This window comes from Dipodomys ordii, unplaced genomic scaffold (genome assembly GCF_000151885.1).
Source record: "Dipodomys ordii isolate 6190 unplaced genomic scaffold, Dord_2.0 Scaffold12, whole genome shotgun sequence".
Taxonomy (NCBI): domain Eukaryota; kingdom Metazoa; phylum Chordata; class Mammalia; order Rodentia; family Heteromyidae; genus Dipodomys; species Dipodomys ordii.
Genome location: NW_012267228.1, coordinates 23595037 through 23621636, shown reverse-complemented (window position 1 = coordinate 23621636; position 26600 = coordinate 23595037). Strand labels below are relative to the sequence as shown.

The window sequence follows — 26600 nt, the reverse complement described above, 5'->3', positions numbered from 1 at the left end:
TTCTTTGTTAAGAGAACAATTTTGTGAATGGTGTCTTAAATCCTTCCTCCAATTACCTTTGAATTACTCAGCTTTCTGTTACCATGTGGTTTCTGAAGCATTTCTTTTGAGTGGTTAGTAACACCAGTGTGCCAATATCTCCCTGCCCCCACGTTTGCCATCTGTCTGTGTGTGAAGAGTTTTGATACTGTCCTGATCAGCCTACAGACAGTTGTTGCAAAGTGGTGTCAAACTTTTCATCACCAAGTGAATCTGCCAGTGTGTTCTGTGGAACTAAAATGTGTATCTGTTCATTTTAAGTGGCCGTGTTGGAGTCTACGCTGTCTTGTGAAGCCTGTAAAAATGGCATGCCTACCATCTCCCGGCTCTTACAGATGCCGTAAGTCAATCATATACATTGCTTGTAGTCTTGAAAATTGTGTTCAACATGGACTGTTATGCCCCCAGGGTCTGGTGCCATAGTGAAGATGCAGAGTTTAAGTGATCTCGCTGATGGTCACTTGCAGCATGATGCCATGACCCTGTCTGTGTGACCTCTGCTGTTAGTCTGATTCCTTTCTTGAACATTAGTGCTTTTTTCCTGTGTGTCCCTCCTCTTTTGTCAGCATTGTGTGAGTGAGTGTGTGTGTGTGTGTGTGTGAGAGAGAGAGAGAAAGAGAGAGAGTGTGTGTGTGTGTGTGTACATGTGGAGCTCCCACCTTAGGAAGCATGAAAGAGATAGGAGGGCTCTATCCCATGCCTGTCCTCGTTGACCCTGCTCTAGCTGCCACTTGGCCACTAGCTGTGGATAGTTCACAGGTGGTACTGCCCTTGAGGAGGAGGAGGACTCAGTATCTTTCAGGACCCTTATTCCTATCTTTGTTCACTTTCCCCCCTGGATAATGTTTATTAAATCTAGCATGTGCCAAGCCCTTTGCTAGCTGCTTTGCACTGCCAAGACATTCTCCTGTCAACTAAGATAGGTGATATGGTGCATTGGGGCCTTACCTTCAGGTGCATTTTCATGGAGAGGTACTGAGAGCTAGACAGACCTGTGAGTAGATTCCAGCATCCCCGCTACCTGGGAGACCTTAGGCAAGTAGACCTCTGGGAGTAATTTCCAGGTACTGGAGGCTTTGTCTGTGTAACAGACACACTCAGGAAACACTAACAGCTGCAAACAAGGCATAGATCAGAATGTAGGTAACTCCAGGTTCCTTGTCCATTCTTGCCTCAAGTGTTTAGAGAGGGCCTAATGTAGGCCATGTGCTACTCTATAGCCTGAGGAGACTAACGAACAGAAGAAGATACTAGCCCTTGCCCCATGGGTGTGACATGGACACTCAAATATCTGCCTCCAAACCAACAGCCATTAATAATGAAATTATGGAATGGTGGATCCACTTTGGAAAACAAGAGTGTCTACATAGACTTTTGAAACAAAATGCATTTGTATAGTCTATGTACAGAATTGTGCTCCCTTCTCCAAAGCTCTTTCATTTTTCCAGTTCTAATGGAAGTCCATATATTTTTGTCTTTACTTAGGTCTTTCTTTAAGCCTTTCTGTGGGCTTTTAGCCTTCTGAACAACCCTGGGAGAGGTGTGACTGCTCAATTAAGATCTCTTATCTGGAAGTAAATAATCTGGCCAGGACTCTAGGGGAAAGGAGAGTTTGTCATTTCTGAATTTCTTGTCTTTTTCAAAGCAAAGAGTAGTGAATAGGGAAGTGGTAGAGTGCTAGTCTTGAGTAAAAGTGCCTAGGACCTCACAACTGACAAGAAAAAAAAAAAAAGAATAGTACACAGCCACTGGCGCACTGTTTAAGCAACCATTCTAGCTAACGCAGTTTGGAATTCCTCATGCTATTGTTTATAATGACATACCTTTGAAGAAAGAACTGATACACTTTAGAAGCTGCTGTTTTTGAAAATGAAGCATGATGAGCACTGGGAAGAAATTAATTTTTCTCTTATACTTTAATGGGGACAATTATTTTCTATTTACTTGAGCATTTTTACTTTAGATTTCTAGAATAACTTTCTAGAATAAATTTTGTTCTCTTGTGAAAAAAAAAAAAAAGGAACAATTTGGTTTAAAAATATTTACTGCAGACGGGTGCTAGTGGCTCATGCCGGTAATCCTAGCTATTCAGGAGATGAGATCTGAGGATCTCAGTTCAAAGCCAGCCCAAGCAGGAAAGTCTATGAGACTCTTATCTCCAATAAACCACTCAGAAAAACTGGAAGTGATGTTGTGGCTCAAGTGGTAGAGTGCTAGTCTTGAGCTGAATTGCTAAGGGACAGTACCCAGGCCCCATGACCAACAAAAAATAAAAAAGCTCAATGTTTTTGCAAATTGATATTTTAAAAATACTTCCATATTTTCAAGTATTCTATTGCCTCATAGTGGGGAAATAAAATAACTCTGGGCACTCAGCTTGCCCAGTCCTTTGGTAACACCTTTGTGGAATAAGTGTGTGTGTGGAGGGGGGCTTTATTGGGAGACACAGAGTGATGGATATGGTGGGAAAAAGGAGGCCTTAGTGACTAGTAGTTTCTCAGTCTATTTGGGGAGTACAGCTGGCTTAAGGAAGTGGTTTGTTTCTTTTCTTTACAGATTATTCAGTGATGTTTTATTAAGGACTTCAGAAAAGCCACAGTTTAAGGTAAACAATACCATTTTTTTTGTTTGTAATGTGAAAAGTTGGCTTATTTTTAGTCAAAAATAAATAAATGAATAAAACAGTAGTGAAAATTTGGAAATGATTTATTCTACAATCAGGGATAAAAATTTTTAAATTAAAAATATTTAAAAAATTATTTTAATAAAAATGAAATATATAAAAAGACATGGTTATAATGGAAATTTTTAAGCCAAGGTTTAAGCTAAGGTTAAAAAAAATAGGATATCAAGTACAGGAAGTAAACCACAAGTCTGTGTCAAGAGAAGCCCTATGGGGAGCAATGGTATTATGTCGTGGGAAGAACATGGGCTTTGTTTCTGAAAAACCAGAGTGATGCCTTGCTTTGCTCTTCATTATCTACAGCAGAACTTGCTAAACATGATATTTGACATTTGGGGCCACATAATGCTTTGCTCTGCACTGCAGGGCGTGATGTAGCCCTGGCCTCTCATTAGTCCCTCTACTCTTCCCCACTGTGGCATTGAAAAAGCCTCTGTACATTCCAGGGCAAGTTGAGATCCATTTTGCATAAGTACTTTGTTTTTGAGTCTCATAGTTGTTAGTCCAATAACAGCAGTCTGTTGTTATTGGTCAGATGATCAAATCATCTCCATGAGCTCCTGACTCAGGGCTGCTCACCAGTGTGAAGTCAGTACTGACTGAGGGGTGGAGTGAAAGGTAGTTCTCTCTCCACTCTGAAGTCCAGATGATGAAAAGACAGGAAACCACAAACACAAGAAGAAACAAAGGTGGAGTGGGCTAAGAAGAGTGTACAGGTGAGAGACACTGTCATCTGTCCTATTTACCAGTTAGAGGGGCTCTGGCAATAACTGCTTCTTTGGATCTGAAGTAGAGGAAGTTTTTAAAAATTGGTTTCTTCACTGAAACTTCTTAGGAAATGTACTCATTTAGCCTTGACAAAAAATAAGTACTCCCCAAGACTTGACATACCAATGTTGGGGATTCAGGTATTAGTATTTGACCTGGCTCTTCCCCTAAGCCAGAGGAGAAAACCAGTATGGTTTCATTATAGCAAAAATAACAGGATTTTTAAATGAACATTAATATATCTCTTCCTTCCTTCCTTCCTTCCTGCCTGCCTTCCTCTCTCTTTTCTTTCTCTCTCTCTCTCTTTTCTTTCTCTCTCTCTCTTTTCTCTCTCTCTCTCTCTCTCTTTCTTTCTTTCTTTCTTTCTTTCTTTCTTTCTTTCTTTCTTTCTTTCTTTCTTTCTTTCTTTCTTTCTTTCTTTCTTCTTTTTTGGCTAGTCCTGGGGCTTGCACTCAGGGCCTAGGCACTGTCCCTGAGCTTCTTTTACTCAAAGCTAGCACTCTACCACTTGAGCCACAGCATCACTTCTGGCTTTTTCTGTTTATGTGGTATTGAGGAATCGAACCCAGGGCTTCATGCATGCTAGGCAAGCACACTACCACTAAGCCACATTCCCAGTGATGAACATTAATTTCTTATATGTGCACTGACTCTCTGGAAAGATACTAGTGACAGAGTACTAGTGACATTCGTTACCACCATGAAGAGTTTAAGGCAGGAGACTTTTCACTGTGTATATTTCTTTTTCTTTTTATGGTGTGGTACTGGGAGTTGAACTCATAGCCTCACACTTGTTAGGCTGGTGCTGTACCACTTGAACATGCCTCAAGCCTTGCTTTACTCCTCCCACCACCAACCAGATTCTTGAGTTTATGCCCAGACTGGCATGGACTAGGAACCTCCTATGTACCCTTCCCACATAGCTGGGGTCACAGGCACATACCATCATGCTCATTGTTTGTTGAGAAGGCAGAGAGGGGTATCTCATTAACTTTTTGCCCATCGTTGGCCTTGAACCACAATACTGGAAATTCCAAATAACTTCTGCATCTGGCACATTTTGGGTTTTGAGCCAGGTCCCTATATTAACTATTCAAGACTAATTTAAATTTAAATTTTTAGAAGAATAATAAAGACAAGCTGGTTGTCAGTGAGTCATTCTACTCAGGAGGCTCATATCTAAGGCTTGCAGTTTGAAGCCAGTCTGGGCAGGAAAGTCTATGAGACTCTTATTTACAGCTGACTTCCAAACAAGCTAAAGTTGAGCTGCAATCAAGTGATAGAGTACAGACTTTGAGCACAAATTCTCAGGGACAGTGTCCAGGCCCAGGATCGGCACAAAAATAAATAGGAAATAAAAAAGAATAATAAAGACAGTTGAACTTGATCTGATGTCTGTTTTCTGGATTCCTCATGGTTTGAAAGCTGAGACATGGAAGGTTATTACTCAAAGCCAGTCCAGGCAGAAAAGTCTGGGAGATAGCATCTCCAGTTAATCAGGAAAAAGTTAGAAATGGAGCTGTAGCTCAAGTGGTAGAGTGCTAGCCTTGAGCAAGAAAGCTCAGGGACAGTGCCCAGGCTCTGAGTTCAAGCCCCAGGACTGGCACACGTACCAAGTATCATTGACACATATGATATTATGAAATCTCTCTCCTGTGTTTTCCTTTAAGAATTTTAGTTTCAGGTCTTACATTTTGGTCTTAAAGTTTTGAACCCATTTTGATATTAGGCTTTGTTCTTGCTAGGCAGTTACTCTGTCATTTGAACTGCCCCAAGCTTGGATCCAATTTTATATTTGTTATTATATTCATATTTTGTATTCATATTTTATATTCCTTTGCACGTGATTATCCAATGTTACCAGAATTACTTATTGAAGAGACTGCTTTTTGTGTTGTGGATTCTTTACACCCATGTCAAAGGTCCTTTGACCATATATTTCTGGGCTCTATTCTGTTTCATTGGTCTGGGTATCTCTCATTATGAGAGTAACACAGTGTTGGTGGGGTTTTTTGTTTGTTTGTTTGTTTTTGCTGGTTGTGGGCCTGAACTCTGGGCCTGGGTGCTGTCCCTCAGCTCTTCAGCTCAAGGCTAGTGCTCTACTACTCAAGCCACAGCGCCATTTCTGGCGTTTTCTGCTTATATGGTGCTGAGGAATTGAACCCAGGGCTTCATGCATGCAAGGCAAGCACTCTACCACTGAGCCACCTTCCCAGCCCCAGGATTTTTTTTTTCTGGTCCAATTGCTTGAACTCTGGGTCTAGGTGCTGTCTTTTTGCTGAATTTTTGAATTGCAAGCCTCAGATCTCAGCCTCCTGAATAGCTAGGATCACAGGCATGAGTTACTGGTGCCCAGTAAAACACAGTGTTTTAACTACCATAGCTGTGTAATAAATTTTGAAATCAAGACACGTAAGATCTGCAACATTGCTTTCCTTCATGTTCATTATTCAAAATGCTAGAGAAGTGAGTATGGCTGGGATAGGATCTGAGTGGACAGTTTAAGTGGTTTTATTTCAGAGGACCTCCCCCTAGTATCTGGCTGTTCATCAGTGTTTCTAGGACTTAGAATTCCCCTTTACTTCCTGGAGTAGACCATATTCTTTTTCGACTTTCAGATTCCCACAAAGTTAAAAGAGGCATTGAGAACTGCCAAAGAATGTATAGAAAAGAGACTAATTGAAGAACAGAAACAGGTAAATTGCCCATTGCCATTCTTTCCGTAGTATTTACTGTGATTGATTTTTTTTAAATGTGGTATTAGGGTTCGAACTCAGGGCCTCATGCTTCATAGGCAGATGCTTTTACCATTTGAACCATGCCCCTAGCCCCTGTGATTGACTTTTAACTAATTTCTCACCCCATAAGTTTTTAGTACATACTCTCAACTTGGTTCTGGGTTATATGCTATGACATGGAGCTGAATTCTTTGCAGTCCAGCCCTCAAGCACCTCAGTCTGCATGGAAATACACACATGCAGAAAGAGTGGTCATTCTTTATGACCCAAATGCTGGGTAGTGGTGGTTGGCAGTTCCTATTGTGAAGATACTGGGAATACATTCTTCTGAAAAAGAGGGCAAGGAAGAGTGAAGAGAGTGCAAAAAGTCTTCATCCCTTTGCTTACTCTTCTCCCAGACATCCAGACCTGAGCTGGGAGGCAGACAAGCTAAGAAAGACTTTTTTAATCCCCAAAATTTGATGGGACCAAACATATTGGAGAAGATTTTCATTAGGAAACTACCTTATGTTGGGTTTTTTTACATTTGTGGGAAATTGTGGTCTCTTAAAGATTCACCAGCATCGAAGACTGACAAGAGCTCAGTCACACCATGGGTCTGAAGAAGAAAGAAAAAAGAGAAAGATTTTAGCTCGAAAGGTAAGCCTAATGTCCTTAAACTCTTTGAATGGTTTTTATGAATTCTCCATTAATTTCTTTACTCTGTGTGAAAAAAGTTCTAGGCTAATGGTACACATTTAACGACAGATTTGGTGTTATATCTTCCTGAAAACTAAAAGTATTTCCAGATGACTGGATTGTAGCTTTTTAAAAAGCCACACAATATCAGCAGAGCAATGGACCATATCGTTTTCTGGCTTGCTGAGCTCATTATGGTATAATATAATTGGAAGAAATGATTGGCTGGCGATGATCAAGTCAGCATTCCTGGTTTTCCCCTTTTAGTTTTGGCTTGTGGCTTCTTCACTGTATTAAGTTATGGGTCCAAATACGATGTTGTCTGTAGCTAGTTTAACTGGAAATGTTTTTGCTCTAATTCTCAGCTTCAGAGTGTTTATTCTTTTCTCTCCCTGCCCCCTTTAATTTTAAAGAAGTCTAAACGATCTGCTATTGAAAATAGTGAAGAACATTCAGCAAAGTACAACAACTCCAATAATTCAGGTAACTGGTTATATGTTGTAGTGGGATCCAAGATCTAGAGGTCAGGGTCAGTAGTCTGTAGTTGGTCCAGAGGTTTTGGGTTCTGGTGGGAAGAGATTCGGCAGTAGTGATGAATGCAGAGAACAAAAGAACTCTGTTCCTAGTGAAGGATTATGACAGCAGTCATAGGTTCAGGAAAGAAGTGTTGGAGCCACTCTTACAGCCCTCATGATTGATTTTGAGGTTGTTAGGTAGCTTTGCTTTCTCACTGATGGGTAGAATCAATCAACCAAAGACACAGGAGAAAAAACCCACCTGATTGAAAATATAAGGCTTCCTGTTTTTTTTTTCAGGAGAGTCTGATTAACTGAAATGATTCCCAGTCTTGCCCTCTGTTCTGGAACTCAACATGGTGGGAGAATTTGCCCCAGAGTGGATTAAAGAAAGGGCTCAGGGTATTTGAGGATGGCAGGAAGCAGCATTCCAAAAAGTCACAATGGGACAAAGGGGTGCCATTGATCAAGATGCATCATACTCATAACCTGAGTACAACTAATAAAACACTTTTAAATGTTAAAAAGTGGTACGCAGAGCCTCTCCTGAGTTGTCAGTCCTCAGTGCCACTTTCAGCTGACCCTTATGTGGCCCTGATAGCTTTTTTTTTTGTCGGCCGTGGGGCTTGAACTCTGGGCCTGGGCGCTGTCCCTCAGCTCTTCAGCTCAAGGCTAGCGCTCTACCACTTGAGCTACAGCGCCACTTTCGGTTTTCTGGTGGTTTATTGGAGATCGGAGTCTCACGGTCTCTCCTGCCGGGGCTGGCTTTGAACCGCAATCCTCAGATCTCAGCCTCCTGAGTAGCTAGGATTACAGGCGTGAGCCACCAGCGCCCGGCGCCCTGATAGCTTTGGGTCTTACATGTACCCAACTTTTGACACCAAGGTCAGACTGGATGCCACTGAGGATCTTCTGTTTCTGTTAGTTTATGAATCTGTGAAGTTAGACACAGAGAATGGAAGCGTTCATCAATGCAGGCAGCAGAATCAGGCCTTGGGAGGCCTTGGGAAGGGGAGAATAGGAGTGCTGACTACACTTCCAAGTGGGAGAAGGACCTTGCAGAGAGGAAGAAACTGACAAATACAGAAAGTTAGCATTAAGAGCCCCACTGTTGCTAAGTACCAGTGGCTCACACCTGTAATCTTAGCTACTCAGAAGGCTGAGAGCTGAGGGTCACAGTTTGAAGCCAGACAAATCAGACTCTTTATCACCAATTAACTAGCAAAAAGCTGGAAGTGAAGGTATGGTTCAAGTGGTAGAGCACCAACCATGAGCATAAGCGAAAGGAGAATACAAGGTCCTGAGTTCAAGCTTTAGTACCAGTACAAACACACACATATACACAAAGCCCCACTGACAATGTCAAGTATAGAGGAAATTTCCTGGAGAAAGGAGTCAGGAAGGGCAGGTGAAGAGGCAGAGGTAGTTAAAAGTGGAAAGATCAAGTGCAATGGATCTGCAGTAGTCTCAGCTACTCTACAGGACTGAGACAAGAGATCTCTTGAGCCCCCAGAGATTGAGACAAGTCTGAGCAAATAAGGCCATACATTGAAATAAAATAGTGGTAGCAAAAAATTAGGAGGGTTTACAGGTCATGCCTCATTCTCCTGAGTGACATTAGCTTGTGGCAGGAGGAGACGCTGAGAGACCCCTGAGGGTCTGAATAGCCCCTGACTAGCCCCAGCTGGAGAATGCAAGTAGTGGGGCAGAGCTAGAAATGGGGGAAAAACCACCATAGACTCCATAAGAGGGTAAGTCTCATGTTGATACCACTGCAAAGTCAAGCTGGAGGTGAGCGGAGGGATAGCTACAGTGTGAAGAAGGGGAGGATGGTCCCTTGAGTACCAAGGTAGGCCCCGGGGATGGAAGCTGTTGTGGTTGGCAGGTAATTTGAGTTAGAAGTCTACTTTCTCCATGCTTGACGGGATGGATGTGATCTAGTCATTGTGGAGAGATTGTTATCAGTAGTCTGAGATTCATGTCTCCAATCAGCATGTCTGTCTGGCAGTCATTCTGTCTGATAGTCGTTGTCTGGCAGCTAGTTCTTGATAAAGCAGAAAAGGCCTAACCCTATGCTCTCCACCTTCCAGGGGCTCTGTCTTCCTGTAGAGCTCTGTGCCACATGGAGCCCAAAGGGACACCAAAGATTCAAATGCCATCATGCCATCAGTTAGTTTACAAAAGTTAAATAGTGTTGGTTGTGGTGGTTAGGTATATGGATTGTTTGCAAAACCCTATTAAAATAACAAGTTCAATCTTCTCGTTAAAATCTATTAGTAGGGGCTGGGAAGGTGGCTCAGTGGTAGAGCACTTGCCTTGCATGCTTGAGGCCCTGGGTTCGATTCCTCAGCACCACATAAGAAAAAAGCTGGAAGTGGCGCTGTGGCTCAAGTGGTAGAGCGCTAGCCTTGAGCTGAAGAGCTGAGGGACAGCACCCAGGCCCAGAGTTCAGGCCCCACGACCGGACCCCCAAAAAAATAAAAAATAAATAAAATCTATTAGTAGTACAAAGCATGAAAATAACATTAAGTTTCACCTCACTTTTTAGTAAAACATGTCATATTTTCTAGGGAACTTAGGGAATATTGCTATAATGGAAAGGCAGTAAGTTCAAGTCCAGGCGCTGGTAGCTCACACCTGTAATCCTAGCTACTCAGAAGGCTCAGATCTGATCTTGTTTCAAAGCCAGCCTGGGCAGGAAAGTCTGTGAGATTCTTAATTCCAGTTAACCACCAAAATGCTGATGGTTCAAGTAGAGCTGTAGCTCAAATGGTAGAACACTAGCCTTGGACAAAAAAGTTCAGGGATAGTGCTCAGGCCCTAAGTTCAAGCCCTAGGAACAGTGTACACACACATACACACAAAACAAAATTACAAAGATGGAAAACAAAGCTGGGCACTGGTGGCTCGCGCCTGTAATCCTAGCTACTTGGGAGGCTGAGATCTGAGGATTGCAGTTCAGAGTCAACCCAGGCAGAAAAATCCCAGTGAGACTCTTACCTCCAATTAACTACTCAAAACCCAGGAAGTGGAATTTTGGTAGAGCTCTGGTCTTGAGTAAAAGAGCTCTGGGACAGCGTCCAGGCCCTCAATTCAAGCCCCAGGATTAAACAACAACAAAAAGGTAGCAAGTCGGGAGTGGGGGGGAGCAGTTTAATTAGGACATTTCCCAATGTGCCTGGTATCCATAAAGCACTAGATGTCGTCTGGGTTCTGAGTAGAGTGATGGCTTGAGGGCTAACTAGAGTAGCTAGTACTAGCTTCTCAGTGGTGGGTGACAGCAGTTCTCCCTTTGGGGGAAAGAGAGATGCCTGTAAGCTCAGGCAGTACCATGTGAGAAAGCTCTGGGTAACAACTCCAGAGGACTTCCACATGTGGAAAGGGCTTTCTATCTCCACAGAGGAAGCTTATGTAGGATCCTCTGAATGTTCATGGCTACTTGCATGTCAGGCCAGAGGATATTTTCTAGGGACTTTTGAACTATAGAGAGATGCTGAGAACTTAGAGGAATATTTTTAATATAATAAGATTACCAGGACCGGTAAAAACAGGCAAAATTTGGGATTTTTACATTGTTTTATTTTAAGTAAGTGTATTTGCCAAATTTGACTTAAGAAAAGGCCCTGGAGGGGCTGGGAAGGTGGCTCAGTGGTAGAGCACTTGCCTTGCATGCATGAGGCCCTGGGTTCGATTCCTCAGCACCACATAAGCAAAAAGCAAAAAGCCAGAAGTGGCACTGTGGCTCAAGTGGTAGAGCGCTAGCCTTGAGCTGTAGAGCTGAGGGACAGTGCCCAGGCCCAGAGTTCTGGCCCCACGACCGGACCCAAAAAAAAAAAAAGAAAAGGCCTGGAAAATCTATAGACTTCCTACCACTTGCTAATGAAATGGAACTTGTATAGAATAAGTAAGTAAGTAAATAAATATATACCATTCATGCATACATTTTGGATGGATTGATGCTTCTAAGAATGCTCACTTTCCCACCAGTATGCTCTGCATTTCACTATCCCCTGCACTGCTAAGGCCACTGTCATCTGTCATTATCCTGGGGTAGGTTTGAGTTAGGAAAGGATGCTGCAGCCAGTACTTAAGCCACTGGTTATACAAATTGGTCAGTCAGACCTAGAGGTCTGAGGACTTAAGTATAGTCTCTGAATTTTCTATCCTTTATCACATTGTTCCACATAGGCCCACATACTAGGCCAATGGAAAATTCCCAATCATGGATGTTTGCTCATGCCAATTTCCAAATGCATGTCTTTGATTCCCATGAGTGTTTCTGTGTGTTTTATCTTAGCAGGATCTGGGGCCAGTTCACCTCTCACATCCCCATCATCTCCGACTCCACCCTCTACAGCAGGTTAGTAATGGTATAAGGTGTCATTGTACCCTCCTCTCCACCAACAGAAAGAGCCACATTCTTCCTCTTCCTGCTATGGCGCAAGTGTTGCTAGGGTTGGATAGCACCAGCCTACTCTGGTAGGCCATGAGGAGTGCACCTTATCTGTAATGTAGGAGAACTGGGCGGCGGGGGGGAGTGGGGGGGCTACACTTCCAGGCTTGGGGTTCATTGGGATGAACTGGTTTTAGAGCCATTAGCAACTCTCTGACCAAAACTTCATTTTGCTGAAAAGCTTCATTCATGTAAAACTTCTTAGGTCAGGTCCAGGGAGCTTTCTCCTTAGAGATTCCATCCATAATGTGGGTTTTTTTTTTCTCAGATCAGAACTTGTGAGATGCCTAAGTGCTAGTTTTGTCATTCAGAAGTTACCAGCTGTTCTTGGAAGAGTTCTTGCCACTGTTTGAAAGGAGAGTCATTGGAAGGATTGTTATATGAGTTGATAGTACCATAATCATTGTTGGTCGTGTGGTTTGAACTCAGGGCCTGGGTACTGTTCCTGAGCTTTTATGCTCAAGGTTAGTACACTTCTGCTTTGAGCTACATCTCCACATCTGGTGTTTAGATGGTTAATTGGAGATAAGAGTCTCACAGACAGCCATTCCTGACCATTCTGGCTTTGAACTATGGTCCTCATAAGTAATTAGGATTACAGGCATGAGCCACTGATGCCCAGCTTCCACTGTGATTATCAACTCTCAAAATCTTCTAGTTGACCCTCCTGAGAAAACAAGAAACAAATCCAAGAGGGCTACTGTGAATTCTCTGCTTTTTCTAGTGGGCGTTTTCTAGCTGGCTAAAAGTAGTTACTTGTGGCTTACTCCAGAATGTTCTGGAGTCAGGGCTGGTTTTGCATAGTAGATTACCTGGTTCATGGGATCAGTGTTCTTGTGCCTGGTTTTGACAGTTTTATAGGAAGCTCCCAAGTCTGTTTAGGCTAATCAAAAATTTCTGGAAATGAAAATTAAGGAAATTGGAGAAAATTGTGAGAAACCCTAAGATCTTACTTAGCAAGGAATTGACTGTTAATTGTACAAAGCACCTTATTATGTGCATTAGATGTTGTTCTGGGCAATTTAACAATAGTTTTTATCTTTAAAAGGCTTAATGAGGCTGAGTGGTGGTGGTGTGCTCACACCTGTATCCTAACTACTCTGGAGGTTAAGATCTGAGGATCACTGTTCGAAGCCAGCCAGGGCTTGAAAGTCCTTGAGATTCTTATCTCCAATTAAGCACCAAAACAGCCAGAAGTGGAGCTATAGGTCAAGTAGTTGAGTACTAGCCTAGAAAAACAAAGCTCAAAGACAGCGCCTGAGCCGCTGGCACCAAAGAAAGAGGAAAAAAAAGCCTTAGGGAATTCATGATCTATCTGATCTTTGGGTGAAATTCTCTAATTTACCTCTGCTTTGAATGGGGTTATCTCGCACAGTGTCACGTGGCTTGACTTTTAGAATGGAAGGAAAGGGGATCTTTTGCATTGGAAGTGCTTTGTGTAGGGGAATGGGAGTGGCAGGGGGTAACATTATGAATTTAATGGGCCCTATGGTGAAAGGGAGCTTAGAAAATTTAGAAGGAAGACATCTCAGTGCCCAAACACAATGACTGACAGAGAAGATCGTAGCAAATAGTTGGCCCTTGGTTCTTTCTTCACTGTTTTGTTGGCATAATTATTGAACTTATTCCCACAGACTGTGTTCTGACCTCTGCTGGCCATTTCTTATAAGACATCTCATAAAAAACCTAATCTTTAGCATTTGACTATTAATCTAGCACCGTAAACAGGGTAACCACAGTGAGTTTATTCACACATGATGTCTGTGGCTTGCCCAGGGATCATGTGTAGCCCCAAATTACAGAGATGACTTGACAAGGCCCTACCTTTCCAGTACCTTCAGAGCACCAAAATGACATAGTTCAGGCAAATGTTTTCTTTTAGGTCAATGCCTAGTAACATTTTCTCCCAATAGATTCTCTTAAATAAAAGATCTTCACCTGAAAAACTAGTCCATCCAACCAGCAACATCTTGAACATCTTGAGCTTTGTTCTATGCAAAGCATCTGGGAATACCAGCTTGTAGTAGTCATGATAACTGTATCAATGGGAGATACTTTACAGATCCTCATTGGTGGATTTACATAGGCTTGCTTTGCCTTCAGGGCCTCTTTTGGGTGGGCACGGGCCTATGGTGGCAGTTTATGGCTGGTTAGCCCTGCTTAGACTGGCTCCTTGCAGGAGAGGAAGGTATTTCTTCCTGCATTTCTTCATGCTGTTCATCCTACTGCTGGAATCACATTTACTCCGATTTATGTCTGTACTTGTAGACCAACTTTATGGTTTTACATCAAGGACAGTGTCTTCCAGTTATATGATAAAAAGTAGTTTTCAGAAATGAAGCCCTTGTTTTCAAGGGCTAGTGTTTAGAAGAATTCCTATGGAAGATAAATGTCTCAATCACAATTCAACTTGGGACTCGGGAGAACTACACCAGGGAAGTTGAAACCTAAATTTAGGACCACTGCTCACTGTTTCTGGGATCATAGGCAGGGCACTTAACCTCTCTGTGCTTCAGGTTTGCCATTAGCAAATGAGGGTAATGGCAGTGCCTACCTTCTCAGTGAGCTTGTAGTACACTGTTAATTCCCCAGATCTTGAACAAACCAGTTTCCACAGAGGAATGAATGAACGGGGTTACCTCCTGTGTAAGGGGAAAAGAGCAGTGTTTAGTGAGAAGCATCTCCCAGTTCCTTCTAATCAAGTTACTATAAACCCAGCATGGACCAACACTAGGTTAACAGGTCAGCAGCAGGTCACCTTCAGGTGAGTTGAGTTGGGCGTAGAGCTTTTATTCCTGAAAGCTTCTTAAGTAGTTTGTAGTAGATAAATGGTGGACTTACTGTTACCTAGGATGGGGTAGAAGTGACAGGTGTTTCTAAGGGAAAGGGCTTACCTTTATAAGCCCTTTCCAGCAATGGGGAATCCTCTTTTTTTCTATCTGCAGCACCTCTCTCGGGGCCTTTTGGGATTCTTACCACATTGATGGAGTAATACCATTTCTTCAAGAGTGTTGCAGATTTGATTTCCCCAAGTCAGAGTTGACATTCTTTAATGCTGTAAGAACCTAGGTTTGTTTTTTTTTTTTTTTGTTGTTGTTGTTGTTTGTAGTGAGAATGTAACTTTTTTCTTTTAAAGGTTATTTCCTGCCTCAGGAAGGTCATTCTTTTAAGAACTTTAAAATTCTTTATCCAGGCTTATTTCAAAGTAAATGTCATCAACTAGCATTTATCCTCAATCTTAGAGCTGAGTGGTTTAAAAGGTTCTGGTTTACACACATGTAAATATTTACTCCTACCCAATTTGGAAACAGATAATCCTGTTGCTTGCTATCTTGTTCTTAAAAAACAGATTTGCAGGCGAGTGTTTTTAGAAAGCTATATAAGCTGGAGGCCCTAAACTGTTGTTGTTGGGATGATTTATATCCAACACATTTTATACTAGGTACTGTTGGAAGTGGTTTATAGTCAATATTTCATTTAATCCTCATGAGTACCTCCTATCCAGTGAGGGTGGATTCCAGTTTAGCTCTCTCTTACATATGCAGAAACAGGTTAAGAGAAGTTGGCCTCTTCTGTTAGCTAAGTTTAAGAGAATTTTACTGTCACACAAATAGAAGGAGTTTCTAGAGCCAGGATTTGAACTTGGTGCTGTTATTTGTCCATTTTCCCATTTATGGAGTACCTGCTTTCATTAGGCTGCGCTGCAAGGCCTGAACAGTGAAACCCTGCTCTGCCCATATAGAAAGAACCCTGAACACAGGCTCAGAAAACCTAGACTGTATCCTAGCTGTATCTACTCACTGTGACTTTGGACTAGCAATTTCTGTCCTTCCAGAGTGTCTTTGAAAAGGACCTTGCTCTTTGTTAGATGGATATTACATGACAAGGTTGTACAAGCAGTGGAATATTACTAGTTATAAGCTGTGAAGATCCAACTACCAGTGGATTGTAGCCCTTTCTTCTTACAATTTTTTTTAAAACATTGTTTTGAGGAGAGAGATCAACAGTTTCTAGAAAACCCATCTGTACGAGTGAGTAGAGGGAAAGGGAAATTTTCAGTCTGGAGAGCTGGAAGAGGCAACACTACTTACTTCAAGGACACAGAGTGGTTAAGGTTAAGACTACGGAGTTAAAAGCCAGTAAGGGGGGTGGGGGGGGAGGGAAGGGAGTGTGAGACTGAAGCCATCAAAAGAGATGTGTGTCTTTAGAATGTTGGAGTTTGCAGAATTTGCCTGGCCAAATAGAAGGTTGAAAACCATTGCAGGGTCAAAATTGATGTCTGTTAGTATATGGTTATGACTAAAGCCCTTAAGACTTGTCTGTCTTTCGCATACACTTAGTCCCATGTTGCTAATTGGAGTGCTTTGGCTCTGCTCTCTGCTTGCCTTTAATAGCCACCTTTTCTCAGCCCTCTTCTTCCACTCCCAAGCTCATCAAGAGTTCCTTCTTTGAGTCCCCAGGAGTGGAGAGAAAGGCTGGGGTTCCAGCATCCTTTGTCTCTTTTAGAGCTTCCTGTTCGTGGCCTGTCTGCCCAGGCAACTGCCCCACTCCAATTCCAGGCCCCTTCCCAGGGGAAGGAACTTTCTTCCTGGTTTTGGAGCAGTTTTTCCATAGGAATTATATGAAAAAGCACTGTCCTTACAATTCACCTTTAACTTAGAATCTTCTTAGTTTGAACGAAGACACAATTTTCCTTACATTTTTCTTTGTAAACAACCTTAAATCCTGTCTCATTTCATTGTCCCTGGGGGAGGGTGGCCTGTACCTCTGCTTGGTAGCTGCCTGCCCTAGAAGAGCTCCTCAGTAGACCCTCCTATGCTTTTGCTTCTCAAGTCTCTATTTTAGACAGTAGAAGACTTACTGTGGGGAGCAGGGTGGAGGGAGGGGTGCCTTTTCTCCCCATGTTGGGCAATAGAAGGAAGTACATTCCTAGTACCATTCTGCTCTTCAAGGGAGAGAAAACTTCATGGTTCTTTTGAAGTCACTATTGTGAATATATATAAAAATAGCACTTAATTGGCTTACAAAACATTGTGAAGAGGAAAGTGACTAGTCCATTTATGACGCCCTAAAAATGAGGTATTTATAAACCAGGCCATTTGATGGTTAATTTAAATATATCCTAGTTTTGTAGTGTGAATAATAAGCATGTGATTCAGATTAATATTTTATTGTCTGTTACTCTGTGATTAAATAACACTTAAATCTGAATAACGACTTGTGTCCCCTTTCTCTTTTTCTCTTTGCTGTTTTCAGTAGAGCATGCGCCATTTTGAACGTGACTTTTCGGTAAAGTAAGCTTTGCTAATTTCTCTGGGTTTAAAGATGCTCTGTTTCTCTATGTGAAATAGGACCTAAAGCACCTGTAAGAGGTGATACACATGGGAAAGCAGATATGACACTATTCCCTTATTGGAACATTTTTCTGAAATGCAGCATCTTTAAAAAAGCACCAAGTGACTTCATTTGTATTCATTTCATTTCCATCATGACCCTCAAATGTCTTCATTTTCCACTCTGGTTTTAGTTTTGAGCATGGCATTTGGTGTATTTTGATTTTGGACACCATGACTCTTAAAGTTCTGTTGCTACAAAAATGTTGGTTCCTAGTTACCCTGATGAAGAGTGTTTAAATAGAAAGATAGAGTTCTTCATTATAAGGAGACAGCATTACTAGTTATAACTGATGATACAGAAAAGGTTCTTTTTAAAGCATCCTTAATAATTCTAGAGTTGGGATAAGGATATTCTAAGGCCAAAGTGAAGGTGGTTCCCCAATTGCTGAGGGGTACCATGTTCAGGTGTCACTGCTCTTCATTCTCCTAAAAGTAATGAGTAGGTGTGCTATGATCAACGGCCTCCTACCCTGAGCCAGAGACTTGTAGATTTCTCACTGCTAAAATTGGCTTGAAAGTTGTGGTGGTTCTTGCCTGTATTCCTAGCTATCTGAGAGGCAGAGATTAGGAGGATGGAGATTTGAGGGGTAGAGGATGGAACAGGAGGTAAGGAGATGAGGGTGGGTAGATAGCAAAGACCCCATCTTAGCCAACAAGCCAGATGTGGTATTATGTGTCTGTAGTCCTAGTTATGTGGGAAACCAAAGATAGAAGGATCTTGGTCAGAAGCTAATTCCATGAAAAAACATGATCTTGTATGTGAAACTAACTAAAGGCAAAAAAGGATTGGGAGCTGGGCGCCGGTAGGCTCATACCTATAATCCTAGCTACTCAGGATACTGAGATCTGAGGATCACAGTTCAAAGCCAGCCCAGGTAGAAAAGTCTCATGAGACTCTTATCTCCAATTAACTGGAAGTGGTGCTGTGGGCTCTCAAGTGGTAGAGTGCTAGCCTTGAGCTGAAAAGCTCAGAGACAGAGCCCAGGCCCAGAGTTCAAGACCCACAACCACCACCAACAATGAAAAGGATTGGGAGTATGGCTCCTGAATAGCATTTGCAAGGTTCCGAGTTCAAACCCCAGAACTACAAATAAATACTTAGTGGAATAGGTGACTCCTGGATGTCCTTTCCTCAAGGCTGTTGAGGACGTGCCTAGCCTGGCATTCCTGTCTAGATCTAGCTTGCCTTTTTGCTCCCACAGTCTGTGCCCTCTCTCAAGGCCTTCACTGTATTGCCAGGTTTCCCTTGGGTTTTGTAGAAAAGATTCTGGGGAGGGCAGAATAGTTGATCTTACGTTTTTTGTCAGGAGTACATGATATAGGAACAATAAGCCCAGGCCTGGTTGTAATTGTAACTAAGTTGTTTTAGAATATCCCATGTCCTGATATGACCTCACATAACTATCACTGACATAAATCTGTCCGTTTTTGTCTGCTTTGGTAGGCCTTTTGGCAGGAGGGGCTTTCATATCCTATGTCAGGCTGTATGTGATGTTAGGTGCCTATGGTTCTAGTTATGTGGGCTTGTCCTGTTGTACAAGGTTTGTCACAGGCCAGATAGCTAGTCCTTTTCTTCTACTCCTTGCCACGGTTACTGTGTTGTATCTTAATCCCAAATGGATCTTTAAAGGGAGCTCTGAACCATTAAAAAAAAAAAAGAGCTCAAAAGAAAAGGCCACAAACAAGGGATAGCGTTATATTTAGGGACTTGAGTCTTCAGTGTGTGTTACTGTCTCCTCCCATTTTGGCCTCTGGTTCCTAGGCCTTTTCTCCCTTTCCAGAGTGTTCTGAGCTGGCAAGTTGGATTTTAGTCTTCCTAGCCCTATTGTATACTTCAAGACCAACCACAGTTCTCTTAGACCCAGTGAGGAAAAGTAGGACAAATGGTCTATCAGGGCCTTTGGGTCTGGTGTGTCACCTTTCCTTTTTGAACAAGAAGCTCTCCCTTCATATAGCCCTCAGCATCCATATGCTGAGGAGAGAGCATGACCAGTGGTTGGAGACATTGGTTGTTCCTTGAGGGGGCAGGGGTCCCTCCTGTCAGCCCTCAGTATGGCTATCAAGAAGCTGAGTTCCAAGAGCTTTAACAGAGCACTGCCTCCTCCTAGCATTTCATAGGCGAGTACTTAGAAACCCTCCTAGAACTGTTTCTGTTACATCTTCATTCCACCTGGGTTTCTCACTTCAACTCATTTCAGATTAAAAGTGACATAACCCTGTGACATAAAGCCAGCAACATCTTCTCACAATCCACCCCAGCATAGAACACAATTGAATTTCATTAGTTACTGAGTAGTAGAACTAGTGCAATATATATTTTGTTCATTTGTCTGTATGAAATCTGTTTGTATGGCTATATTATCATTTCTTAACTCCAAGATTGCTTAGCATGAGTATGTGCATTTGTGTGATTCTTTAATTTCAGCTGCCTTAGATGGGGTAAAAGCTGTAAAGGAAGGTAAGTGGTTTGCTATGAATTGTAAGACTTTGGGCTTTGCTGCATACTTGGTGGAAAGAACATACTATTATATTGGTGAACCTGTGTTGTTCATCCATATTCAGTGATGCTAGGTGCTTTTGCCTGTTCTTACTGTAGCTTACAGCAGTGGGAGAGCCTCCCAGCTGAACATCTAGTATAGACTGAGGAGGGGAGAGAGTAACAACAGCAATAGACAGAGGGGGTCTCAGCCATAAGGTTCACAGGAAATGGGGCAATAACTGCAGTGTGGCAAGGTTCTGTAAGGCAAGCCTGTTTCTGTCTGTAGCATTTTATCCTGAGTGAATAATTCACCCATTGACTCAAAATAAGACATTCTAGTTGAAGGTAGCCATGCCTGGAAACTGAGGGGGATTGCTGTGGATGTTTGGCCAATTCCCCTCTCTTTCCTAAAAAGGGTAGAACTGAAACATTCCGGGCTTTCTGTTGCTTTAGCAAAGATGCACATGTACTGCAGTTCTCCCTGAAAATGCCATTGCCAGGGGAGAGCCTTAGCTCTCAAGTCTCTGCTCACAATCATTAGGATTCTACATTTGCTCAATGCAACCAACCAGGAAATGCTTATTCAAGGCAGACACCTCTGGGGAATGCATAACTCATCCACTGATTCCTTGCTCTAGTGGCTTGGCATTTTATAGTAACTCATGTCCTTCAAATAGTGTGTTAAAGCAATTAAAGGACTATTCATCCTTTCTGAGTAACTGGCATTCAAGTAGCCCAGCTCTGTGCATACAGATGTCTGTCTGGAATTGCTAAGTCACTAGAGAGATATGTGGGACCTTGCAAGGAAATGGGATCAGATCTGCCTATAGCAGAGAATGTTACTGTGTATGGTTCCATGTCATCTGTGATACTTGTTTCACATCTCATTGACTGTTATTTGAAGGAAACGATGACCTTTGATTTCTTCAGCTTGTTTTTGTTTTTTAAATCACACAGTACCTGGGTATCATGGTCCCTCTAAGAATATTTGCTCTCTTCACAATGTCCATTCTCCCCTGGTATGAGTAGCTACAGTGTACAGGCTGGGTGTTAAAGTGGATACTAATTGTCTCTTGTCCCTTCCCCCACAGGGCTGTCTGCATTACCTCCACCTCCACCTCCGCCACCTCCACCTCCACCACCAGCAGCTCCCTTGCCTCCTATGGGCACAGAGGCACCTGCTCAGCTCTTGCCCCAGGCTGTGAATGGTGTGAGCAGAGGGGCCTTGCTCAGCTCCATACAGAATTTCCAAAAGGGAACTTTGAGAAAAGCCGAAACCTGTGATCACAGTGCTCCTAAAATTGGCTGACACTTCCTGGCTTCCTGTTTACACTGGAAGAGAAAGGTTCTTTATCCATCCCACTCTTAACCCCTAAAGTTCTCTCTGGATGAGTCCTCCAGGGCCAGTACAGCCACAACATTTTGCAGAGGCATTTGGGTAAGAAGCTTTTCAACAGGGAAATACCCTCCAAGTAGAATAAAGTTGGCTGGCATTGCTGCCTTAAATAATTTGCTCCTTTATGATCACCATATAAAGGAGGCTTAGTCATCCTCTAATGGGCATCTTTTGAGGGCAGTGGCTTATTGGAACAAGTATTTTCACCAGCTGAAGGAAATGGACAGAAAAACAACAGCAATGACAATATTCTGTCACAGCAGTGAAGGCCGTTGTGTTGCAATCCTTTCTACGCCATCAGAAATATTTCTCTCATAGCTCATTTTCTCTACAGCATTTTCTGGTTACTTCTTAGGTAATTCTTATTTCTGCTTCCATTATTTCCCTTCAGCCATTACTACTATAGTCCAAAGCAATTAAGTTGCTGAGTTGGAGAAGCAACTGAATTCATTTTCCCCTCACATCACAGGGGAGGATTTCCTTGGTCACCAGTTCCAAAAGGAGTCCCACTGTGCCTGTTGAACTTTGGGCTGTGAAAGCAACGAGGGACCCATACTTCTTTTTAGTTAGAATGTACTGAAACGGACAACAAAATGTTCATAGCAGAAAAAGCTTCTGCCAGTTAAAGGATCTTAGTCCTCAGCAATTAAATCTAGTTTGGGGCTAGGATGGGAATCATTAGTACAACACAAGTAATTTGGGCACTCATAGAAAGCTATTCTGATTTTTGATTTATCCAAATATATCTTTTAATGATACTCATTTATTAGAAATATCTTTTATTCTGATTTGCTTAAATCTTTAAATAAATTGCACTTTAAAGGATTATAAATAATCCATTTTAAAATTCAAGTACACACATCAGTGTTGGTTACTATGCAGAGAATGTCATTGTGTATAGTTTCATGTAATCTGTGATAAATGTTCAGCTGTATTTTTTATTAAATAAACCGTGTCAAGAAAATGTGTTGTTTGGAGCTTGGCTAGATTGTTCAAATGACAACTTTTTATAGTATCTATTATAAACATAATTGAATCACAGTTTATTTTCCTTCCTCCCTATCCTTTTGTATTTTTATGTCATATTTCCCTCTTAGAGCTAACAATCTGGTCTACTAGATACCACCTGTACACTTCTGGAACTTATTTAAATCTAGCTTACATTTCAACCTCTGTAAAGTGCACTATACAACGTCAGTTTATTGGCAATGGGAAAATACCATTACGGATTTTGCTTTCAAAATTGTGAACAAACTCCCATTCCACGTGTGATGCAGTCTAGGTGATCAGTTCCTGATAGAAACTGTGGAGTGCCAATACCTATTTTGGAAAGCCTCAGAAAAATGAATAAAAACAAGCAGTGGGGGCTTAGTGGTAGCTCAGTGGGTAAAATACTAGCTCAGCATGTATTTGATCCCTAGCACCAAAATAAAATGACATTTGCTTTATTACACCAGCTTATTTTCCATTTGGCATCAATTTTAGAATATTTAATTTCCACCCATGAATAAAAAATACAATTACTCATACTTACGCATTCCTTTATTATCAAAACAATCTAATAGTCAACCTAGATTATACACTTTTAATACATATAAGTTACCATTTTTGAATATACTTTTCATCAGCACCCTGCCACATTCATATCTTGTCCTTCTGGTTAAAGGATAAAATTTTACACTAACCTTACTCAAAAGACAAGACAATTGTAACAGAAAACATGGAGTCTATGACGGGAGACATTTGAACTTAGGAGTACAAAAACACCTGTTTGTTGCTTTAGAGATAACTTTACTTTCTGAATAGTAAGGTCTTACAAGTACAATCCAGATGAAGCTCCAGCCAAGTGTTTTAAATAAATCCCAAGGACTTGATATTCAAGTCCAAGCTAGATATTCAGTGTTTTCTTTATAGCAAATATGATGTCTTTGACTTGAGGTACGGAGTGGTCTTCTAGAATCTTAGCGTAAGGCATTGGAACATCAGCACCAGTGACACGAACAGCAGGAGCATCCAGGAAATTGAATGCAGGTCCTACAAGAAAAAGAAGGCTCATGTGAGAGACAAGGCCGGCGATGACCACTTTCTTCTTGGTGAGAAAGAAAAAGCATAAGGTAAGGAAATCATGGTTATGGGGAATTGTCTAATTTGCTTTTTAAATATTTAGCTAAAGGACAAGTGCCAGACAGACAAGTTGAAAGGTCAAGTATGTTATTTGGCCACCCCTAGGCTTTGATCGCTTTAGTATCTATTCAAGTAAAAGATGTTTTTTATAGCTTGGCTATATTTTAGAACCAGTTTGAAATACCTTCCATGATCCTGGCACAAATTTCAGCTCCTACTCCAAACTGTGGCCAGCCTCCTTCCACAGTTACAAGATGATTTGTCTTCATGACACTGGCTTCTATGGCATCAATGTCCATTGGTCTGATGGTACGCATATTAATTACCTAAACAAATAATATAAGCTTTATAGAACTACTACATCACAAATATGGCCAATCCCAGATGCCACTTTTGTTTCTAGGAAAACAATCTGTCAACAAGTGCTAGACTTTAGATGTAAAAGAAAAGCCAAGCATGATGTGCATGCTTGCAATCCTAGCAGCACTAGGAGCCTGACTCAAAAGGGGCTGTAGGCATTGTTCGAGTCGTAGAGCACTTGCATAGCAAGATATGAAGCCCTAAGTTCAAACCCCAGTACCACGACCAAAAATAAAAAAGAGATTCAGAATCCCCTAAGTGGTTAAGGTTAAACCAATTTGGAAAGCAAACCAGTTCTCCATTTTATGTAGATAATAGAACTGAGTAACAAAGCAGGATGTTAATTATCAATCCATAACAGAACTCAAATTCCTATTTCTGGTTGGTTTTTAAAACAGGGTCTTGCCCTGAAACTCATAATCCTCTTTACCTTAGCTTCCCAAGTGCTGGGATTATAGGTGTGTGCCACTATGTCTGGCTTCTGGATTTCAAAAGTAAAAAAGGTTTTTCTGATTTCTTTTTCATAGGGCCTGAACTTGAGCTGAACTTCAGCTCAAGAATAGTGCTCTACCACTTGAGCCACAGGGCCACTTCCGTTTTTTTCTGCTTATGTGGTGCTGAGGAATGGAACCCAGGGAGTCATGCATGCAAGGCAAGCACTCTACAACTAAGCCACGTTCCCAGCCTCCCTGATTTCTTAAGAAATGTCCACTCACCTCACATTCAATTCCCTCTTTAGATAGTACAGTTGCAGCTTCTAAGCAGTGGCCTACAGGTCTCGAATGGGCAACTACGGTTATATGTGTCCCTGAAAAAAGAAAGATCACAGGATGAAATGAAACTAAAAATGGCGGTCATACATTATAGTCAGCATGGTGCATCCCTGTTAGAACTTCAACTCACATACTCTAGAAGAGCTGACAGATTGTGACAGGCTTCCTAGAAACAAAATACCAATCTACTGGACTGAGTTGAAAAAAATCAGACTCCCCATTCCTAACTTGACCTTTTTTTTCTACTCTAAGTGGCAGTAACTTTTAGATTAAAATTGACCTACACAAAATAGAGTAAGTATAATTAAATGTATACTAAAATTCTCTTACCTTGCCTTTCTATTTTGGCTTTTCCAATGGGAATCAGAAAATCTTTTGACTGAGCTTCTGCAGGAAGTTCAAAGGAAACTCCATACATCAATTCATTCTCTAGCATCACCACTGCAGAACATCATAAAGATTTAAGTAAAATTAGCCATATACAGGAAGACTAAAAATGGACTATACAACATTCATCCTTGTGAAATTTCACTATGTTTATTAGGAAGCCTTGTTTCTTTCATGTCCAATAGCTTAAGGATGGTTTAGGTACTTATAGTTTGGACAATATAACTATTGAGGTTAAGTCAATGTTGTGAGTTTACAGTAAATGTTTCCTTTACCTAACCCCTCTCTTCCCCCTCTCCCCCGGCTAGAAATAAGAACTTCTATATTCTTTACTATCTTAACTATGCCTGTAAATCAGCAGCAATTTAGCTATGTCTAACCATAGCTAGAAGCCTTGGTTCCTCTGTGCAAAGATATCTCAATTTTTAAATGTTCAAGAGACCCAGTTATCACTCTGCTGACCTGGATTGTTATCCCGAATGGCTGATTTAATAAGTCCTTTTGCATCCTCTGAATTCCAGGGGCTGACCACCTTTAAGCCTGGGCAGTGCCCATACCATGCAGCAAAGCACTGTGAGTGTTGGGCAGCCACACCTGCTGAGGCACCATTAGGTCCCCTGAATACTATGGGCACAGGCTGGAGGCCTGCAGACATGTAGTACGTCTTGGCAGCTGAGTTTATAACCTGGTCAATGGCTTGCATAGAGAAATTGAAGGTCATAAATTCACAAATGGGCCGCAACCCAGCCTGTCAAATAAAAAATACTGGTGTTAAGAAGACTAAAAACAGCAACCAAGAGTGGCATAAAAACATTCCTCCAATATTCAAAGTTTTTAAAAGGTCACATAAAAGACATTTCATTACATACCATAGCTGCACCAACTGCAATTCCAGCAAAACCCATCTATAAAGTGAAACAGACATGAAAAATCTATAACAATTAGGGCTATATATACAACACACATGTCCCTCAAAGCTCTGCTTCCTGCTGGAAGGCTCACCTCAGATATCGGAGTGTCTATGATCCTTTTATCTCCATATTTTTTCCACAGGCCTCGGCTAACCTACAATGAAGGGTTGATTTCATTACTTCTAAGGGTATGTCAGGTAAAATGGTTATCTTGGTTTTGCATACCTTTCATCTATTTTGGTTACCTTGTATGCCCCATCATACTGGGCAACTTCTTCTCCAAGCAGAAATACCTTCTCATCTCTTTCCAGCTCCTCATCCATACCTTGATTAATAGCTTCTCGAACTGTCAGCTGTCACAGGTATGGGAAAAAAATAAACTACAGTGTTACTTAGGATACTATTAAGATTGTCTTCTTTTATACTTACCTAGATTGCCCAGACACTAAAGTATTAACACTAAAACAGGCACATCTCTGATTTTAAAGTTATAAGAATCATAAAGCCAACATTCTTGTCACACACAGTCTTTGACTAAATGTTAATGATGGGCTTACTCAGCATTTTCCTTGAAGTATACCCAAGATAAAACTGCTTGCTGGATGAACTAGTTCACAGAATATCCTAAGAAAACACTTTAGTTCAACAGAGAATCTAAGGGGCACAAAACTATACATAGTATGCCTAAGGCAGGCTAAGAATTGAGGGTTGGGAAGGTGGTGGCTCAGTGGTAAGAGTGCTTGCCTCACATGCATGAGGCCCTGGGCTCGATTCCTCAGCACCACATAAGCAGAAAAAGCTGGAAGTGTCGCTGTGGCTCAAGTGGTTAGAGCACTAGCCTTCAGCTTAACAGCACCCAGGCACTGAGTTCAGACCTCATGACCAACCCAAAAAAAAAAA

General features: G+C 41.6%; 2 protein-coding genes across 4 annotated transcripts in view; one reads left to right on the top strand and one right to left on the bottom strand.

Annotated features, from left to right (window-relative positions):
- The window catches only part of Pxk (PX domain containing serine/threonine kinase), a 54426-nt gene extending 32317 nt beyond the window's left edge, over positions 1-22109 (top strand). The window contains exons 9-16 of one of the 3 annotated variants that reach the window (XM_013010466.1): positions 301-379; positions 2596-2644; positions 6109-6186; positions 6781-6867; positions 7320-7389; positions 11722-11785; positions 15396-15425; positions 20841-22109. In XM_013010466.1, the coding sequence (XP_012865920.1) occupies positions 301-379; positions 2596-2644; positions 6109-6186; positions 6781-6867; positions 7320-7389; positions 11722-11785; positions 15396-15425; positions 20841-21033 (650 nt within the window). In that variant the 3' untranslated portion in view covers positions 21034-22109. Of the gene's footprint in view, positions 1-300; positions 380-2595; positions 2645-6108; positions 6187-6780; positions 6868-7319; positions 7390-11718; positions 11786-15395; positions 15426-20840 lie in introns of all 3 variants that reach the window. The other 2 variants (XM_013010465.1, XM_013010464.1) reach the window with 2 other exon arrangements.
- Positions 22110-22672: 563 nt separating this feature from the next.
- On the bottom strand, positions 22673-26452 carry Pdhb (pyruvate dehydrogenase (lipoamide) beta). Its single transcript, XM_013010467.1, has 8 exons — positions 25946-26452; positions 25792-25854; positions 25659-25694; positions 25252-25537; positions 24733-24843; positions 24346-24437; positions 23454-23595; positions 22673-23179 (listed from the first exon to the last, which is right to left on the bottom strand). Exons 1-8 carry the CDS (start codon positions 26021-26023, stop codon positions 23034-23036), a joined length of 954 nt encoding a protein of 317 aa, XP_012865921.1. The 5' UTR covers positions 26024-26452; the 3' UTR covers positions 22673-23033.
- Positions 26453-26600: the final 148 nt, after the last annotated feature.

What these genes read in the sequence shown, in the direction of transcription:
- Pdhb (XM_013010467.1), bottom strand. Translation starts at nt 26,023, where the DNA reads ATGGATGAGGAGCTGGAAAGAGATGAGAAGGTATTTCTGCTTGGAGAA. An exon ending in CATTCGGGATAACAATCCAG is followed by an intron (nt 24,844 to 25,251) that starts GTCAGCAGAGTG and finishes GATGTTCTGCAG; the next exon opens with TGGTGATGCTAGAGAATGAA. An exon ending in TTGTGCCAGGATCATGGAAG is followed by an intron (nt 23,180 to 23,453) that starts GTATTTCAAACT and finishes TTTTTCTTGTAG; the next exon opens with GACCTGCATTCAATTTCCTG.